The sequence below is a fragment of the Hydra vulgaris genome, chromosome 09 (assembly GCF_038396675.1).
Source record: "Hydra vulgaris chromosome 09, alternate assembly HydraT2T_AEP".
Taxonomy (NCBI): domain Eukaryota; kingdom Metazoa; phylum Cnidaria; class Hydrozoa; order Anthoathecata; family Hydridae; genus Hydra; species Hydra vulgaris.
The window spans coordinates 48090527-48112227 of NC_088928.1; the positions used below are offsets into that span (position 1 = coordinate 48090527).

The 21701-nt window shown below is 30.0% G+C and overlaps 1 protein-coding gene across 2 annotated transcripts in view; it reads left to right on the forward strand.

The window, feature by feature from the left end:
* LOC100202449 (kinesin-like protein KIF16B) overlaps positions 1 to 20642 on the forward strand; it is a 182255-nt gene extending 161613 nt beyond the window's left edge. For both annotated transcript variants that reach the window (XM_065805924.1, XM_065805925.1), the window contains 5 exons: positions 3245 to 3325; positions 11012 to 11200; positions 19258 to 19347; positions 20093 to 20176; positions 20339 to 20642. In XM_065805924.1, the coding sequence (XP_065661996.1) occupies positions 3245 to 3325; positions 11012 to 11200; positions 19258 to 19347; positions 20093 to 20176; positions 20339 to 20488 (594 nt within the window). In that variant the 3' untranslated portion in view covers positions 20489 to 20642. The remainder of the gene's footprint in view (positions 1 to 3244; positions 3326 to 11011; positions 11201 to 19257; positions 19348 to 20092; positions 20177 to 20338) is intronic.
* Positions 20643 to 21701: the final 1059 nt, after the last annotated feature.

Consider the following 21701-nt stretch of genomic DNA (forward strand, 5'->3'; position numbering starts at 1 on the left):
AGGTCCAACTATGTTTACAATGCGTTTTTGCACCTTGTCTAAAAGAGAAAGGGCATCATTAGAAGATCCGCCCCAGATATGGCAACAGTATTCCATACAAGGCCGGATTTGAGATTTATAGAGATAGAGAATAGAATCCAGAGTAAGAAAGTGGCAAGCTCGATAAAGAGATGCAACCTTAGCAGATGCTAATTTTGCAACCGATTTGATATATGGTTTCCAAGAAAAATTGGAAGTAAGAGTTAATCCTAGAAGATGAAGAGTAGGTGACTCATTGAGTACATCGCCGTTCATAAATATAGGAAGATCTAAATTATTGCGATAACGATTGGCTGAAAAAAATTGAGTTTTATCTGAATTAAAGTTCACCAGCCACTGTGAGCCCCATGCTGTAGCAGAAGTGAGATCCTTTTTAAGCTCAAATGCCCCCTCCAGGCAATCAGAGGGTGTTGGTTTCTTATCACGACAAGAATAAATGGTAGTATCATCAGCAAACAATGCCACCTTAGATGTGAGAATATCTGGAAGATCGTTAATGTAAATTAAAAAGAGTATAGGACCAAGAATAGAACCTTGAGGAACCCCTGAAGTTACAGAATAAGAAGAAGAGTGTTGTCCATCGAGGACAACTTTTATGCTACGATTGGAAAGGAAGGATTCAATGATCTTAAAGATGTTGCCGGATACACCATAAGAAGAAAGCTTATGGAGAAGACCAGCATGCCAAACTTTATCAAACGCTTTTGAAATATCAAGAGCGATGGCCTTAACCTCTCCACCTTCATCTAATGCACGATAAACCTGTCAGTTATTACTGTTAGCAAATCAGTTGTAGAACGAGAAGATCGAAATCCATATTGATGGTCAAAAAGTAAGTTATTAGATTCAAGATGAGAAATTAAGTGTTTGTTAATTAAAGATTCAAAAACCTTGCTTATGATAGGAAGAAGACTTATGGGACGGTAGTTAGACGAATCAGATCGCTCCCCAGAATTTTTGAAGATAGGGATAACAGATGCGGCTTTCCAGCAGGCTGGAAAACAAGACTCTGATAAGCACTTGTTGAATAGTTTTGAGAGTATAGACGACAGCTTCGGAGAACACTTCTGCAAGACAATAACAGGTATGTTGTCTGGGCCACAAGCTGTAGAAGAGTCTAGGCAGGAGATCACTTTAGATACAGATGCTGGAGTGATATGAATGTCAAGCAATTAATCAACCTGTTTGTTGGCAATATCAGGTAGAACGCAATTAGTGGAATCAAGAGATGATATTGATGAAAAGTTTTTAGCAAACAGTTCGGCTTTGTCTTTAGGTGAGGTGACAAAGTCTGAACCATACAAGAGAGGTGGAATTATAGATTTGCCCTTATTATTGATATTATTAAAGATTCTCCAGAAGTCACGAGAGCCTAATTTTTGAGATGAGATACGAGATTTCATGACCTGAGAATAGCGGGTTTTGGCGTTAGGCAAAACCTTTTTACAGTTGTTTCTAGCAGTAATAAACAGACATCTGTTTTCTGGAGAATTGTTTTGCTGATAAATATGGAAGTAACGGTTTCGATTGGCAATTGCTGCAGCACAGTGTGAGGAAAACCATGGAGGAGAGTGAGGCTTGACCTGGAATCGTCGAGAGGGAATAAAAGATTCCATGCCAGCCTGAATCCACGAAGTTATGTAAGAAGCACATTTGTCGACAGGAAGTTGAAAGATTTCTACCCAAGGGCCATCACGAAGAAAATCACGGAAAGAATCCCAGGCAGTTTTACTGTAGTTGTAAGAGGTTCGATAATAGGGGTATTCAGGTGATGAAGAAGAATGAGATATTAGTTTTAAAGAGATCAAACTGTGATCAGAAGCACCTAAGGGTGAATGTGGAGAAACTGAGCACTGACTAGAATCAGAAACAAGACATAAGTCGAGTAGAGAAGGTAAATGATTAGGGTTGTCAGGAAAGCGAGTTGGAAAGTTGACTATTTGAGTTAGGGATTGAGAAAGGCAAAAGTTGTGGGCTTTAATGCCTGCAGAGTCACTGACACTAGAGCCAAGCCATTCAGAGTGGTGAGCATTAAAGTCACCGACAACAACTATATTAGCTGATGGATAAAAAGAGAGGGCTTGGTCAATATGATCAGAAATAACATCAAAAAGAGTGCAGTCTTGAGATGAAGGAGAGCGATATAGAACAAAGAGAAAGGCAATAGAGTGAAGTGGTGCTAAACGAAAGCACATGAAAGAATAGTCTCAACACTAAGATCACATTATGAGACAGCTGAACTTAAATTAGTCTCACAAAGAACAAGTAGGTCTGGTGAACTTTGCAAGAGATAAGACTCAACAGAAGAAAAGTTACTTCGAAGACCACGAATATTAGTGAATGATAGGTTTAGAGAACTTGGTGATGATGATTATGGTGATGATGATGATTTTAAATAATAGAATTAACTCTATTGCAATAATATGTCGTTTTTTTTTTTTTACTTGGTTGTATTTGGTTGTTTTAATTTATCCAAAACAAAAAAAAACTTATTCCAAATATTAAGTTACAATGTTTTATTTTCGTAATTAGGACTCTGTAATAAACCATTTTTATAGTATATATTAGAGCCATTTTTCAAAATGTCTTAAGATAAAAAAATTCAAAGCTTTTTTACAAAATGACCTAATTTAGATGCCTGCAAAGAATAAATAATTTTAAAGGTTAAAGAATAAATAATTTTAAAGGTTATAGAATAAATAATTTTAAAGGTTATAGAATAAATAATTTTAAAGGTTATAGAATAAATAATTTTAAAGGTTATAGAATAAATAATTTTAAAGGTTATGGAATAAATAATTTTAAAGAGTTATTAAAAATTCATAAAAATTATTAGTTTTAAAAAATATTTTACGAAGAGTTTCTCGCATTCATTTTTTTAACTGAGTTTTTCCCCAAAAAAGGTAAAAAGCATTTTAAGTCTTGAAAAGCACCTATAGTTTTATAAAATATTTTTTATCATTAGATAAAGTTATTGTATTTTACTTGCCATGTTCATTTTTATAACAACTTTCATGACTTATGTGCTTATTTACATTGGCAAGGCTTAAGGATGGTAGATTGCTGATAGTTATTTGAAAACGTATAGGTAGTACACTTTTTTTTAAATGTATAGATACAAAGTACACATTTTTAAAATGTATAGATCAAGAAATTTTTTTGTTTAAATTAGTTTTTTTTTAACTACTAAAAGTTTTCATTACAGAGTTTATTATCTCCTGACTATGAAGATGATGAGTTATCTGATACAGAAGTTTCCCAGCTGCTTATTAGAGTGAACAAGAGTGTAAGTAACAAGCTTTTTTAAATTTAGTGTATAAGTCTATTGGTAAATATATAAAAGTCTTGCACAATCTTTTTTCAAATATCTATAAATCTCATCAGGTAAAGCCACTACAGTTCAGGAGGCCAATATTTTTATTTTCTATTTTTAATTCTAAAATGTTATTAGAACATTCTCCCAAAAAATGACGAATGAGGAGTGTGTGGGTGAGTATTATATTTAGTTATTTGAATTAAAAAAGTAATTTTTAGTATATATATATATATACAGTATTGGACAAAACATTTGCAACCAACATTGAACAATGCTAAAAAGTGTTCCTAATTTTACGTCTTAAAAACGAAATGAACTATACTACCACAGTAAACAGTTCAGGAGTCTAGAGCCATAGCATGCCATGACATGAGCAATCAGCTGACAGGTGACAGCACACAGGTAGACAATTTTGTTGACAAGTGCCATTTTGCAGCGGACAAAACAAGTGCAACTTTTTTGGTTTGTTTCATTCTCTTAAGTCTGGTCCGTGTCAACGTCACGGAAGTTTTTTAATAATTAAAGGAAGTATCTAGAAGTTTCCAGAAGTTTCCAGAAGCATGCAGAAGTTTCCAGAAGAAGCATCTGGAAGCATCCAGAAATATCCAGAAACATTCGGAAACATCCAGAAGCTTCCAGAAGCATCGAAAAGAAGCATCTAGAATCTTCCAGAACAGGTTCACACAGGTTCATTTTACTATATAAGAGACATGTAAATCGACATGTAATTCAGTCAGTATATGGAAGTCAATCAGTCAGTATTATCAAGACAGTTTATCGAAGTGAGTTTTATCAAAGTGTTTTATCGAAGAACATCAATACAAGAAGTGAAATACAACAAGTGTTTCATTACATCAATACAGTCCACATCCAACCAAGACGCTGTGTTCCACAGAGCATTATTGTATCATCACAAGGTAAATGTAACACGGTAAGCCTTGAGAAGCGTGATTATTTATTTTTATTATTTTTATGACTTCAAGTGCAAAAATGGCTCCCGACAGTCTTGGATTGGAACTAAGAAAGAAAATTATTGGCGATTATGTAAGTGGAATGTCACAAAAAAGTATTTGTGATAAATATCGCGTGAAAAAATGGACCGTATCAAGACTATGTTCCAAATATCGTTCTATGGGGAAGTTGGCAGCAGATAACAAGGGTGGAAGACCGCGTTCCACCACTTCTAGAGAGGATTCTATGATCGTCAGATCCGTCAAGAAGGATACCTGGATATCATCAGTCAAGATACAAAAGCAATTAGAGCTGCCTATATCGGACCAAACAATCAGACAACGTGCTGTTGAAGCCGGATTGTTTTCTCGACGCCCTGCAAAGAAACCGCTGATTTCACTAAAAAACCAGAAGAAAAGACTCCTGTTTGCTACATCTCATATTGACTGGAATGTGCAGAAATGGCGAACTTTCCAGTTCAGTATTGAATCTAAGTTCAACATCAATGGGAGCGATGGCATTTGCCGTTTACGTCGACCGGCCCGAAAACACCTCGATTTATGTTACTGCCATAAGACCGTGAAGCATGGTGGAGGCAATGTAATGGTCTGAAGGTGTTTTTCTGCTAACGGTCTAGATCCAATACATCGAAACGATGGAATAATGGACCGTTTCATGTATAAAAATATTGTGAAAGATGTTATTTTACCTCATGCTGAATGGAATATGCCAATAAAATGGGTTTTTCAGCAAGACAACAATCCAAAACACACTGCAAAAGTAGTCAAGCAGTGGTTTCAAGACAACCATCTATCGGTGATGGATTGGCCGCCTCAATCTTCGGATCTCAACCCTATCGAGAACCTGTAGGAGATCGTCAATCGCAGAATTAATCGTGAAGGTGTTCTTAATAAGGATCAACTGTTAATAAGGATCAACTGAACAAATCTCTTAATAAGGATCAACTCTTTCTTAATAAGGATCAACTGAACAAATCCAAAAGGCCAGGGCAGCGATTCCACAAAATTTCATTGATCACCTGATCGAATCTATGCCTCGAAGATGCAAGGCTGTGATCGACATCAAAGGATTCGCCACAAAATATTGATAGCGAAATACAGCTTGGTCAACATTTTGTTGAGTTGCACTTGTTTTGTCCAGAAGGAAATCAACTTTTTTTAATACTTTTGATTAATTTATTAATTTTCGTGTACAAATAATGAACTTTGTGATGAATAAAACTTGAAGAACTTTGTCTCTAAACAGTTACATAGTTATTTCTCTAAATTGAAAAAATGCAGCACTTTTATATATAGAAACTAAATTAGCATTATTTGGTTGCACTCGTTTTGTCTGATGCTGTATATATATATATATATATATATATATATATATATATATATATATATATATATATATATATATATATATATATATATATATATATATATATATATATATATATATATATATATATGTATATATATATATATATATATAAATGAGTAAATGTTCCAGGTAACAAAAGAAAAACTATTCAAACTAAGATGAGTAAAATATATTTATTATTTAAATTTTGACAAATATTTAAAAAAATTTTTCTCTAACACAGTTTTTAAAAATTTTTTAAATATTTTTCAAAATTTAAATAATAAATATATTTTACTCATCTTAGTTTGAATAGTTTTTCTTTTGTTACCTGGAACATTTACTCATATTTGTTAAAAAAATTTGCTAAATATATATATATATATATATATATATTAGGGATATGACTTTTTTGCAACCTACTAGGCCTGTATCGTAATTCAATGAACTTTTATGTAAAAAGAACGAATAGATGTTTCATTTTGACATATTTTGAAAAAAGGTCACCCCAAAACCAAAAAATCGAATTTTCAATAGGTACACTTTTGTACAGTAAATGAATATTAAAGGCTGAAGATGTTGTAAGAGTCATACTCCTGTTGTTATTTTATTTATTTATGCAACATGTAATGTGATATAACAAAAAACATTATGTGATATATAATTATACAAGTATTACAAAATTAACAGTATCAAAGCGTCTAGTACAACAATATACATAACTGTCTGTGTCTATAGGCCTACTGTGTTTAGTACATGGGTCACATGATGCTCACGTCTCATAAAGAGTCTAGCGCTTATTACTTAGAATGAATCGAAGTTGCAGTTTGTCTTTCTTTCTGCAGGAAGCATACAGGTCTTGCATCACCTTGATTGCACGTTCAGCTATCTGATTACTTCGTAGTATGTCGATGACGGATGGCTCTTTCTTCCAGTGATTTTTGAATGACTGCAATGCCTTTTTGTAAGGCTTCAATACATCAGATAAATTCTTGAAGTCATTGTCATTGTACTTTTGACTACTAAACCAATGTTCTGCCCACTAATATGAAATGAACCTGCAAACCTTCTCCAAATTCTTTCTCGCTTCAGGCATAAGAATGAACGCCAGAATGGCGAGAATGGCTCTTGAGTTCCATCTGGCATTGCTCATATTAGGAATGTTCTGAAAGTGAATCAGAGGGAAGTTTCTTTGTTCTTCATAGAACCTAAACACTCTTGTTAAATGGTACAAAAACTTCATATCGTCTCTCCACCCTGATTTATCAAGAATTTCTACAGTTCCATTCACAAACTTATCCTTCAGTTCATCATACTTATTCAACAGTTCAGACACAAATGGGTATTCAATGTTTGGAGATTTGGTATCACCCCCAAGTTCTTCGTCCATCACCAGACGGAGAATCCTGTCTAGTACGTGATGCTGACAACCGATAAATTGTGGTATTGTGACACCCTTTAATTTAAACATACGTTGCAACTTCACAACAACTCCATTTCTCTTCCCAGTATTGACGTTTGTTGTATCAGTAATGATCATCTTAATTGAATTCCACAAATTGTATTCATCAATAAGTTTGGCAATTTTTTCAGCAACAGTTTCAGCTTTGCCATCTTTTAAACGCAGTGCATCAAGTTTCACGTCAGTTCTTTCATTCTGAAGTACAACTACCTGATATTCCTTATCATCTATTCGTTTGCCGTCAAAGTGTAAGGACCACTGTTCCATTTTAAGTTGTTGTATCATTTCTTTTTTTAATTTACCTGCCTCTTTGAATATGGACTTGTAAATTGCTGATTGACTTGGAGTTGGAATATCAATACCTTGTTGTGATAATACATTGCATATTTTAGCAGCTTTCTTTGTGGAAACTCCACTTGATGTAACCATACTTACAGCAAATTTACTTTTGTAGTGCTTTCTAGTTTTTTTCTGAGTGTCCTCATCATCGTCTTTATCACCGTCGTCGTCTTCATCATCTTCACTCTTACTTTTGCAGTTTTCAGATTCAGTACCACTGTCTGTGGTAGACAGGACTTGTGATGTGGAAGGTATTGCTGTTCCAGACTGGACTTTCCTTCTCTTGGAAGGGTGAATGGTTTCTTTACTTGCCACTTGTCCTGTTGAGTACCCCACCTGTCCTTTACTTTCTTTTTGTAGGTGGTATAGACGTTTATCTTCCGAGGATAACCACTGGCCATTCACTTTCGTGATGTCAAATAATGCATTGAGAACATCATATTTTCCACGCTTGACACATTCATCATAGACCTTCAGCACCTTCATAAGCTTTGCTCTTATCACTTGATCAGACACACGTGGAAAATTCAGTTTATTGTCCCACAATTTTGTAATTTCCTTAGAAATTTGGTCTATTCGTTCTTTTCTTCCTTTAACATATGCTCCGAGAAACTGGTATCTTCCTACGATCTGCAATTGAAGTGGTATTCTGGATTTTTCATCGAGTGAATGTTCTTCTACAGCCACGCTTCCTCTTCTTCTGTGTGACTCTTGAAATCTCACCAAATTTTTAGTCCAAGTCTTCTTGTTCTTTGTTACTGTGGTATGACTTTTCTTGTGAGACATTATATAATATTGTTACGACTTTACGGATAGCTGAGCGTAAATATCCGTTTAATAAAGTCGTTTAATTAATAAAATACTTTAACTGTATAGTAATCCAATTATAGTTCGATAATCCAGTCAATGTTGATAACAGTTCGATAATCCAGTCCGTATCCTAACGATAATGCTACAACTACTTATACTTCGTACACTTACAGCGTCTTTAGTTCGCTACAGTAGTTCCTTATTAGCTCAGTTACACGCAGAGTACCTCATAGAACTATTCACATTATCAACACTGAGCTCTGACAGCAGCTCGCTTATATAATTATTTAGAGCTTCCAGAATGTTCTACTAAGTTCTATAATCTTCTACAGTCTGTTACAGTCGTCTATATCACCGTGGTAACACAATGACGTCATCACATAACAATTCCAAGTATTTGCCGGCACACGGCCGTTTCGTTGCCATGGTAACGTGTGGCGTTATATTTATAAATTCATAACAAAATAATGAAATAAATAGAATTAAGCTGAGAATTAAGCTTAAGATTAAAACATCGGTCAAAAATGAATGTATAAAAATGGTAAATCAAATTTTTATTTTGGGGGTGACCTTTTTTTGTTGCAGAAAGCTATTTGGGCCTTTTTTCATGATTTTAGGTAAAAGTTCATCGATTTATGATACAGAAAACATTTTATTTGAAAAAAAATTAAAAAGTCATATCCCTAATATATATATATATATATATATATATATATATATATATATATATATATATATATATATATATATATATATATATATATATATATATATATATATATATATATATATATATATATATATGAAGACCTGAGATCAAGAATGTCCCATGTCAAAAAATAAACATTTTCTAGGAGATTAAAAAAACAAAAAATAATTTATTTTTTTAAGTTATTCAAAAAAATATACAAATGGAAATTACTTATTTAAATTAAGTGAGTCTAGAGAGATAAAAGATAAGTATTTTTAGAGGATAAACCATTAAAGCTTGTTCAGTGAAGGCTAATAAACAATGCGGTACTTAGGGCGTTCTTGATCTCATATGTCAAGGGGGAACGAAAAACAAGAAATGTCTACAAAACATTAATCAGCTCAATAGCAATGTAACATAAAGTAGAATAAAAATTGTAATAAAAGCTGGTAGAATATTAACACAATATCAGCTAAGAAACTATTGTTCAAAATGTTTAGGCTATCAAATTGTTATCCAACTCAATAATCTCATCATTGGAGTCATTACCTTCACTATTTTGGATGGAAAATAACGACTGATAAAATAATTTAGCCTCATCACTAATAAACTTGTTTAGTTTTTGCAAATCTTTAAATTTGGCAGATTTAATTGGCAAACTGGCAGTGTACAACGAGACGGTTGGCAATGAGGGATTGACATTAGGTTTTTCAATAACAAAACATTTAAAAACAGAACTCTCTGTGTCCAATGAAACTGCAACCATATCTTTGTGCAAATTGGAGTATTCAAAAATAAAATAACTACTCGCTGCAAATTTTTCTTTATTAGCCATAATCGTCTTCTTAAAGAAAGGTTGAAAATGACTTTGATAATCCTTAATATCAGCGCCAGAAATTCTGACAACAGGAAATTTTTGGGAGACCACGTCCATCGGGAGTTCTCCCATTTGGGAGACCACGTCCAAAGGGAGTTCAACTGTTTCTAATCTCTGTTTCGCAAACTGAAAATTACTATACCACCACAAAATAAATAAAAATAAAATTAAAACTTCAGAATATTTTTAATTTTGAAAACGTCAATTAAACTTTATTTGATTTATTGTTTATATCCCACACCACACATGTGGTATATAAACAATAAATTTTACATCGTTTATAATGAAAATATCCCACATCGTTTATAATGAAAATAAATACTTATAATAGAATTTTTTCAAATTTGTTTTTGTATATAACATAGGTTTTTTATTAAGTATCATTTATCTTAAATTAAATTACAATGAAGTAGACAGTGCCTAAAAAGACACTTTTTTTTTTAATCAACAGAAAGTTAATAGTTAAGTTAACAGCGTAATATTGTTAAATAAATATATCAATTCTATGAAAGCAAAAATTAATTCTTAAAAAGAACTTTTAAACAATTGTGTTTTTGTTTGATCGCAATTTTGTTTAAATTGTAAATTAAAAAAAAAATGCTATAATAAATAGTTAGAAAAAATAAAAAGATTGTTTAAATAGTATAAAAAATAAAAACCATAAATAGTTAGAAAAAATTGTGATAATGTGCAAACAATATACAAGAAAGTTAGGACTTAAAGAGCTTCTTTGTTAATAATGTGTCATGAGTGCCCTGTAGTAGATACTACTTCAAAACATTTGTCAATAAAAGATTCTGTATAATAAATAAAAACTTTTTATGAGCTCAGTCTTCACCAATTTTTAAATCCCACGATCCCTCTCACTGATATTATCTTGAGCACACTTAATCACGCTCAATTACAACTTATTACAATTTTACAAGCACTAAATAACATGCCAGGCAATTTTCTTTATTGCAAGCCCTATATATATTAGAGTTGTATTAATTATATATAACTATAGTCACTACATATAAATTGTATAATTTGTATAATATATAAATTGCATTATGATATTATTATTGATATTAAATTAATATTAGTACTGGAAAAATTGTCCATTTAATATATTAAATTGTCTATTTAATACTTATACAATTATACTTTTTGTTTCAGGAGGGTTTTGATGATGAAGATGAATTAATAGCTCGTTTACGCAACTCACCTCCATCTCCTCCTCCAACTCCTATCCACAGATTTCTGAAATCAGTAAATATTTATAAAATGAACCAAATTAATGCTTGCATACCTAGATATATTTTGCGTGGCATTGGAAAAGGTTCTTATCATGTATTCGAAGTCAAGGTACTAAATTACAAACTCAATTATCATCATCAGAATCATTATCATTATTTTTATGACAGTCACTCTTTTTAATTAAATCTTAAATTTTAAATTTTATTTAATTTAAATTTTAAATTTTATTTAATTTAAATTTTAAATTTTATTTAATTTAAATTTTAAATTTTATTTAATTTAAATTTTAAATTTTATTTAATTTAAATTTTAAATTTTATTTAATTTAAATTTTAAATTTTATTTAATTTAAATTTTAAATTAAAAATTTTAATTAAATTTTAAAATTAAATTTAATTAAATTTTAAATTTAACTAGATTTTAAATTAAAAATTTTGATTAAGTTTTAAAATTAAATTAAAATTTTAAAATTAAAATTAATTAAATTTTAAAATTAAATTTAATTAAATTTTAAATTTAATTAAATTTTATATTTTAATTTAATTAAATTTTAGTTTAAATTTAATTAAATTTTAGATTTAAATTTAATTAAATTTTAGATTTAAATTTAATTAAATTTTAGATTTAAATTTAATTAAATTTTAGATTTAAATTTAATTAAATTTTAGATTTAAATTTAATTAAATTTTAGATTTAAATTTAATTAAATTTTAGCTTTAAATTTAATTAAATTTTAGTTTTAAATTTAATTAAATTTTAGATTTAAATTTAATTAAATTTTAGATTTAAATTTAATTAATTTTTAGATTTAAATTTAATTAAATTTTAAGATTAAATTAAATTTTAAATTTAAGAAAAATTACTTGTGGTTATTATAATGGTTATTATTAATATAATAACCATTATAATAACCACAAGTAATTTTTCTCCTGATAATTAATAACTCTTTTTGAGGGGGAAGAAAACAAGTTTTTTTTTTTGAAAAAAAATAAAGTTAATTTAAGGTTAAATTTTTTTGGTTCTATTCCTGTTCTCGCCAAATATGTGAAATGGTATGTTAAACATAGGATACTATTTATATAGGACTATTTGCAGTATTATAGTTTAATGGATATCTTTTAGTGTTCTAAATATTTTCTCATTTATACAAATTTTTTATGTTATAAATATTTTTTTTTTCTATTTTATTTATAAATTTTTATTTAAAATTGAATAGTATTACAAGTAATGAATTGTGCAATTTTACCCATCATTAAATACTAAAAAGAAGAAATCCATGCAAAAATTATTTATGTATGTAAAAGTCAGTAGAACTCCCAATGTTTTGTGGTAAGTAAAGGTTGCTGTCACCATCACCAGAATACAGAGATATTTTTGAATGAAAGATTGTTGATAGGAGGTGGTCTTTGCAGTGTTCAGAGCAAATGAGAATCTGTTTGGGTTTCTGCTGCTGGTGTGAGCTAATTTATTGGTTATATGATGGCATGAGTCAGTAAGGATCTTTTTAAGGATAATAATGCAGATTTTGTCTAGTAACTCTTCAATGGGAAAACTAATATTGAAGCTGCTCGAATCAGTTACATTAACTCCAATAATGTTTAGAGCATAAATAATAACACTTCAGCTAGAAATGTTTATTGTAGTAAAATAAAAGTTGCAAACAATCTATAAATGTGATATATATATATATATATATATATATATATATATATATATATATATATATATATATATATATATATATATATATATTAGAGTGGGCCAAAAAATTTTTTTTTAAAAAGTGCGCATTGGAACCTCCCATTCTTATCCATCTACAAAAATTTTGTAAAAATTTGAAGTGATTTGAAGCATTTTTAGAGGTTGCACAAGTCATTCGAAGTTTCTGATTACATCGCAAGCGACCTTTTGGCGGATTAATGTATTTCACATGAATATCAACAGCAAATTATTATTATTATTCAACAGTTGCAACTGTACCAATGCACTTACTAAATAACAACAAAAGTAAGACTGACAATTATATCAGTTTTAGTTATTTTGTAGTTTATGTTTAAAATAGTAGTCAATACAGTCAATCTTCAGTGTCATTACAAACTCATTCGGGTTTTGAAAGTCCCAACAGCAAAGTGCCTTTCTTGGAATCTGTAACTTTGTGGCGATGTTCCTAGACAACCTGCAATAAGTACTGTTTCTGTTCTTTATTTTTTGTTAGCAGTGAGCTGTAATCCTGTATGAGTTTCACTCCTCTTTCAGTGGAGTCATTAACTATGGTTAGAGTCGACACGATTTGTTCTGAGGCAACGTAGTCACTATTTTCTTTCCACTGCTCTGGTGACAACTTCAGAAACGCATCACTCAGCTGCAGGATCTCGAGGAACTTTCTGGTGTTTGAGGTTATAAATGCACTCAGTGGCTGTGAAGCATCAACAAATCTAAAGTCAAGTCTTGGTGGTGTATGGTCTGAGCCAGCTTGTACACGTTGCATGTTGCTGATCATTGTCTGTTTTTTGCTGAAATCACAGATGGCCATTGAATGCTGTAACTGTAGCCTGTCTAATGGCTTGATTTCTTTATTCAGACAATTGGCGTAGCAAAGGAAGATCATTGGTTGGCACTGTAACTGCATGAGGAGCCTGGAACCATGCTTCAATGTACACCTTACATATAAACAAGAGAAACTGAAAAATTCCCTTTTCTTCAACCGCTTTCGGTTTGAAATGAGACCTGAACATCCACATTTTGAATGAATAAATGACTCTAGCCATCCAGCGTGCCCGGTGCAAAGCTCCAGGTGCTGTGAAATGAACACCACGTCGTGGAGTTCCACCTTGAAAGATGATTGCTAGTTACAAGTGTTCCCTGTAATCATCTCGAGGTTGATAGATTTCAATATTTGTCTCAGCAAAATGAATTATACAAGCTTTGAAATCAGCAATCGCTACCGCATCTGGTGCTGTCTGGAAGTTGCTCTGGTTGATCCAATTCCAATTGTCTTGGAATCTCATAAGCAACAGAATATTGGGACCTGTGGATGTAGCTATTTTCATTATAGAAAAGGCCTTATCAGCTACAATTTCCATAATATGATGTCTACATGCAAGATGTTAAAGTTCACAGTTAAGAGCTTTTTGTATCAGACTGCATGCACCTGCATACTGACCCATATTGCTAGTAGTTGTGTCAAAACATAATCCTCTTATAATGTCACGAACATTTCAGTCATCAATACATAGTACTACTGCAGCTGCCTGTTATTCTCCGGCCCCAGAAGTAATTTTTGGAATGCCAAGTAGTTGTTCTGTTTCAACACTGGATACAATAACAGGCAATCTATCAACCTTCTGTTTCCCAGTGATGCCAGGCAACAGCTTTCTGCTCCTGTGAACAACTAATGCTGAACTAGGAGTGAATTTACTTCTCAAGTCTGTTGCGAATGCCTCCCGATATTGTACCCTGGCCCAACAGATGGAGCTATGGCTCAGTGGCAACTCCTGAATATCATGGCCAAGAGCATCAGCTGTAGCAGCCAACAGATGAGGAGATTCTCTGTCTGTTACTTTAATTCGATCCAAAGCTGCCGCCACATGTTTTGTAATAAGTGTGATTTTGCTTGGTTTGAATGACAATGGTTACTTTTTCAATCTCTTACAAGCAACTGGCTCTTTCTCTCTTGCTGCATCATTTTTATCTGTCTCAGTTCTACTGCTCAAAAATAATGGAACCTTGCTGGTTAGAGTTTCAATATCTTTCTTTGATTTCATACGACGAGCTTCCTCTTTTTTCCCCTTACTTTCTTTTAATTCCACTTACTGCTTCATAATTTTATCTACTCCTGCCATGTAACCTTTTCTGTCTTGTGTCTGAGCACTCAAGAAGGCCCAATCCTTGGGGATCTTGATCAGTACTTGTGCATTCTGGTGAGCGATATCAAAAATTTAGTCTAAACGTTCACAAAAGGCCTCCTCCTTCAAAATGACTACAACAACATTCATTCTGTAAATACTTTTGAAACAATCTCAGCATGATTGGTGTTCCATAGTCCAAAATCAAATTGTTGATTTTACATATAAGGAAAAGATTTGCTCATAATACAACCTGAAAACAAACAAACATGATGTTTTGCATGTATTGGTATTTTAATATAAAAATGATCTTTTAAAACATAAGCAACTTTTGTATAACTAATAAAAAATAATTAATTGTTTGTTTTTACAGTCGGTGATTTCACACTGGTTTGGAAAGAAAACTTTATAATATTAAGGATTTCCATCTTACAATTGATTTTTGTGGGTATTGGTTCTTTAGACTTGCAGGAAACAAGTATAATTTAGCTTTTTAAGAAACACATTATCAAAGATTATAAGAAAGGAGTTAAACAAAAAGAAATTGAAAACAAAAAAACTTTTCATTTCTTCAAAGAATCCAAAAGCTAGAATTAAACTTGCAAATGGACTATAAATGATTGGAAAAGAGGATGCAATGAATCAAAGCACAAAAATCCATATGGCAATTTGAAAGAATGTAGACTTAAAGGTAAACTCATGCTGATAGTAATATGCTTTCTGCTACGGAAATTTCAACAAGACAAAACCCTTAATTGGGTAAACAATGGTTTCAAATAAATCAATTGGAAATAATACAATGGTTAGCTCTAATATGTGATATTAATTGCGTCAGAAATTTATTGTATAAAGTTAAGCTTTCTCTAAAACACAAAAAATCTTTCAAAAACCACAATGAGCTTTATAATGCTATTGAAGCCACATGGAGATTGAAATGTTGGTAAACTCATCAAGTCTATGCTTAAAATCAAGTCTATATATGTAATAGCAATAATTTTGAATGATTCTGTTCAAAGAGTTTTTTTTTAGAAAAATGCTGTGTTCAGTGATTGAAGTTGACAAAATAGAATTTTTTATTTGTTTCCTTATGTTTTGGAGGGTATATACATATATATATATATATATATATATATATATATATATATATATATATATATATATATATATATATATATATATATATATACGCATATTAGGGTGTCCCAAAAAACAACATTTTTGAAAAATATATGCAGAGACCCCTTAATGTGTTCTATCTAATACAAAAACACTAGATTTAAAATTTTTTTGAATAAAAAATATTTTAAGGGGTCCCTCAAGACCTTCGAATATTTAATGGGTCCCTAATATTTTAAAAAAAAAATTTTTCAAAAAAAGGCAACCTGGTACTCAAATGAAGCGAAATTATATAAAAATTTCAAAAATAATATAGATTTCAAATATAGAATTGTTATTTTTGGTTTTATTACATGAAAAATTACGTTTTTTAACAAAAAACAAAAAAATACAATTTTTATGTATTTTTATGACAATTTTGATAAATAAGTTAAAATTTTTCCAAATTAAATATTATTTTTGAAATTTTTATATAATTTTGCTTCATTTGAGTACCATATTGACATACTTTTAAAAAACTTTTTTTTTGAAAATATTAGGGAGCCATTAAATATTTGAGGGTCTTGAGGGACCCCTTATTTTTATTCTAAAAAATTTTAAATCTAATGTTTTTGTATTAGATAGAACACATTAAGGGGGTTTCTGCATATATTTTTCAAAAATGTTGTTTTTTGGGACACCCTAACGCATATATATGATGCTTGCTAACTATAAAAACCAAGTCCTTTTAAAAAATTCTTCTGAATATTTGATGGTTTATTTTGGTGATCAGTGTCATGCTTATTGGACTGATTTTCAAGAAATAGGGTTATGTGCTGGATAACAGCATGCACTTTTGGCGTAATTTAAATTTCAAGATCTCTGTATGCAATTTCAAATGAAGAGATGGCTTTGTACTTGGGATCAAGACCATTGCCAAAGCATGATTTTGCAACTTCATTGAAAGCTCTAAAAGCAGCCATTATTTTTGTTCCTTGTAATCAAATTTTAGCACTTGCTAATGATTCAAGCAATTCCTATTTTATTCAAGAGTTTTTGACATTGAATTCCTCTCCATGCATTGGAGGCCTTTGGGCGCCCAATTTATTTGACGAGTCAGTAGCTTTGAAGAAACAAGAAGCTGTTTGATTCAAGATAGTGTTCAAGTGATCAAAAAAGCAGTTAGTAATTCCAATAGCCATGTGCAACTCCATGACTGGCAGGAAATAAATAAAAAGTGTGTCATCTGGAAGCTCAATCAAAGGGAGTTTCATGCAACTTTTATATTAAGCTGTGGAGCTTTTTATGTGAAAGCTTTTTATGAATCATTCCATGTGTTCATAACTGTCCAGTTAAACCTTGCTTTCCAAAATCATTCTTTGAAGTTTCACACCAGAGGCATGGGTATGTAGATACAGCCTATTCCAAGAAATATATTAGCCAATTTCATGTCTACAGCTGCTGTGAGAGCAAGTTTTTCAAGAGCAAGCATATCTAAAATTTGTTTTCAGTTTTCATAAGATTCATTTGGAGATTGAATAATTGAGACAAAATTATGAGTCTTTTTGCATCAAATAAACAATAGCCAAAATTATAAGTTTCTTTACACCAGAATCTTGAAAAGATTAAGAACCCATTAGAATAGCAATATTTTTGTTTTCTTGGTTATTTTGGCAATTATGTTCATGCAAAATTTCATCCCCATCAATTCATATTTGATCATATTCTCATTTGGGGAAAATTGGCATTTCTCAAATATATCAACTAATCCTGAAATGTTATGGTAATACACTATTCTATGCTGAGCTTTCTGTGTTTGGTTTTCAACATCGAAAAATTTGTTGAGCTATAAAAGCCAAGTCAAAAAAAATAAAAAATAAAGTCAAGTGTCATGCTTACTAAGTTTCTCTGTAAGACAAGATTCTATTGACTTTCTGCCCTTCCTGGTCTTAAAAAAAGTTGCTGTTTTATAAGTTTTTTATATAGAAGTCTACTTATTTCATCAGAAGACACTGGATGTTGAAGAGGAAACTGAGCTTTGAGCGATTTAGAGATTTAACATTTACTGCAACAGTTGAATCTTTTCCTCTAGTTGCTAATTTGACAATGGATGATTTGACAGTGGATGACAGTGGATGCATCACTTGCATTTTAACTTTTTGTTTTATGCTGTCAGTTCCAACAACTGTCTGCTGCATGAGGAAACTGAATCAGATCTGTACTAAAATTTTCTCTTGCATTTTGAACAGTGCAAGGGTTTGAATGAGAGATTCCTCTGTCTATTGGTAGCCAACAATACTGGCATACTTTGAAAAACATTTTCTACTGGAGGTCTTCCTAAGAGGAATGAAGATGCCCTAGAGAACCCATCGCCTTTGGTTATTGATATAAATATATATATATATATATATATATATATATATATATATATATATTAGTAGAAAATCACTTAACAAAATTTTTTTCCATTTAACGCTGTGTTTCATTAACAAAAATTCATCAGAAATCTGATGATTTCAGATGAAATCAGATTTCTGATGAATCTTTGTTGATGAAACACAGTGTTAAATGGAAAAAATTTTTGTTAAGTGATTTTCTACTAATATATAATTGCTCTGTTCTTTTAAGAACATTGAGCACTCTATTGTGTAGAATACTTTATAAAGTTGTTTAAATATATATATATATATATATACATATATATATATATATATATATATATATATATATATATATATATATATATATATATATATATATATATATATATATATATATATATATATATATATACATATATATATATATATATATATATATATATATATATATATATATATATATATATATATATATATATATATAAATGTATATAAAATATATTTATATATATTTTAAATATGTTAAATATATATAATTATTTTATTGTTCAAAATTCCTATCCTATTGGACTTTATGACTAGGGTATAAGTGATTTTAAAGAACAATAAATGTTGTTCTTTAAAACCACTAATATATTAAGTGCTTTAACTAGAAAGTTCACGCCTTTTTCTTTTCCAATGGTGCTTAATGGGCTAGAGCCTATAGGACTTTTTGACTGGAGTAGTTATCTTAAATTAGTATTCATTCATAAAAAAATTGTTTATGTTAAAACCACTTATAGTTATCTTAAATAAATATTCGTTCATAAAAAAAAACAAATTTATCAAAATTTATTTATTTTAGTTACGAATTGGCAATATTAGTTGGACAGTATATCGTCGCTACCGGCAATTTCGTGAACTGCATAGACAAACCCTTCGAAATCATCCAATAGTAATAGTTTTTTTTTTAGTGTTCAATGTTTATGCGTTAGTGTGCTTGGGGGAGTATATATATATATATATATATATATATATATATATATAATATATATATATATATATATATATATATATATATATATATATATATATATATATATATATATATATATATATATATATATATATATATATATTATTCCATAAATTGAACTTATATCTATAATATACGCACGCAGTAAAACTTTTAATTTCGAGTTCTCCTCTCTTTCGTGCACCTGCACACGAAATTATAAGTTTTACTTTTTCAATGATCTTTTCTGCATATATACCTATTGTTAATCACAAATTTGAGACTCGCTAAATTCAAAACATAAAAAATGGATAAATAACAAAATTTGATCAAGTTATACAAGAAGACGCGTTTTTATGTAACTTTACGCCAGTTACGTAATGTTTAAAACGACTCGAACGATTTCTCAGTTTCAAATGCCTTAATCAATCAAATCTAAATAGAATGTGCTTGATGACTTGAATACTTTGAACTCTTTGTACGTACTTGTATGTTTTTAACTGACACTCTACCACAGAATTGCGTAGTACTTTATAGATAAACCCTTATGTAAAATGTAATTTTGCAAAGAAATTGCAAAAACGGTAGAAATGATATTTTTTTATAAATATCGAACTTAATTTGTTTATTTTTTAAAATACTAAAGGATTTTTTTTTTTTTTTAAACTTTATGTTTTTATTATAGATAGGAAATTTAGAATTTCCGTCGCGTCGATATTTTGGTAATCTTGCTGAAGATTTTGTACGTGTAAGAAGAACCCAACTTGAGGTACTATCATTTGAATCTTTTTCAATTTTATACCTTTTATGATCTTCAAAAATCTTTCTTGAAATTCAAAACTTTAAATATTTTTGCAGCTTTTTTAAAATGTTCGAGAATCGCGTTTACTTAGTCATGCTAGATTTTTTCAAATTTTTTTTTTTTTTTCAGGCCTACCTCATAGCTTTCCTTGCAATTCTTTCAAATGATCCTACGTGTCGTATTTATGCAATCAGTCATCGATCGTTAACTAAACAAGATTTAGCGATTTTTCATCCATTTTTTAAAGAAGGTATTTACGAACATAATAAAAATGAATGATTTCATACAATTTTACAATTATTTGAAACGTTTAAAAAATTTTTAAAACAGTATATTTATATAAGTTTCAAAATTATATTAACTTTCAAAGGATATTCATATCTTGCTTATCTTTTTTTTTAAATTACAAAATAACCATTTTAATATATGAAAATTGTGTTTTTTTTTAATTACTTTTGCTTTTATCATACAGCCGAAGTTTTATTCTCACAAACTTTTTTAAAAATTCATCAGTTTTATGACATTTTTCTGCAATGACATTTTTCTTCTATTTTATAAGTTTTATTGATTTACATTAAAATAATGAAAAATTATGAAATTTTATTTTTATTTATTTATTAAATATATTTATATATTAAATCTTTTAAATTGCATGCTTTATAGTTGTTGTTGTTTTTTTTCTGTAAAATTTTTCTGCAGCTTCTATATGAAAATAAGAGATCTTTTTTATTCAAATTATTTACGTTTATGTTAATTTATATTTATTATTATTTTATATTTTGTAAATATTTTTTCTAAATTGTACGTTTTTTTGATTTTCTAATATTTCAAAAATATTTGAACTTGGTTCGGATTTTTTTGTTCCTAGTTGCTTGTGGCAACAAGTTTGTTCCCGTACCAATAAAGATTTTGCTCTATACTGCTTTCAGTCTCTAATGCTCATGGAAACAAACTTCCCCATGCATTTTTTATGTTCTAAATTTTTTTTTCAATGTAGTTGAATTGTCCAGTTCACTTATCTGTTTCACTCGAGTAATATTATTTTAAAAGTTTTGTTTAAAAACGACTTTTCGTAAATTTGATAGTAATGCAGTTTAAAAGAAATTCTTAAAATGCCAAGTAAACGAAAGTGCTAAGTGCAAAACTTGCAATATTATTTGGGCAATTAACAAAGGCTGAAAATGTTTCATGCAATAGCATATAAAAATAAAACGTTTAATCGAATTGTCATTATAACTTTCTACAAAAAAGTTAATTTAAAAAAATCTTCAAAATATTTGTACAAGTAAAAGATGATATTTGCGACTATAATAACTGATTTCATTGCAGTTGACCTCTGTTTATATATTTTTAAGTTGATGTGTCAAAAGGTATAGGTTGCGCAAATTTGCTAAAGGACACAAAATACCTGCGAGTTCAACTGCCATAAGTAGTTTTTTCAACGACAATAATGGTTACAACAGAACTTTTTGAAAATTATGCAAGTGGTCTA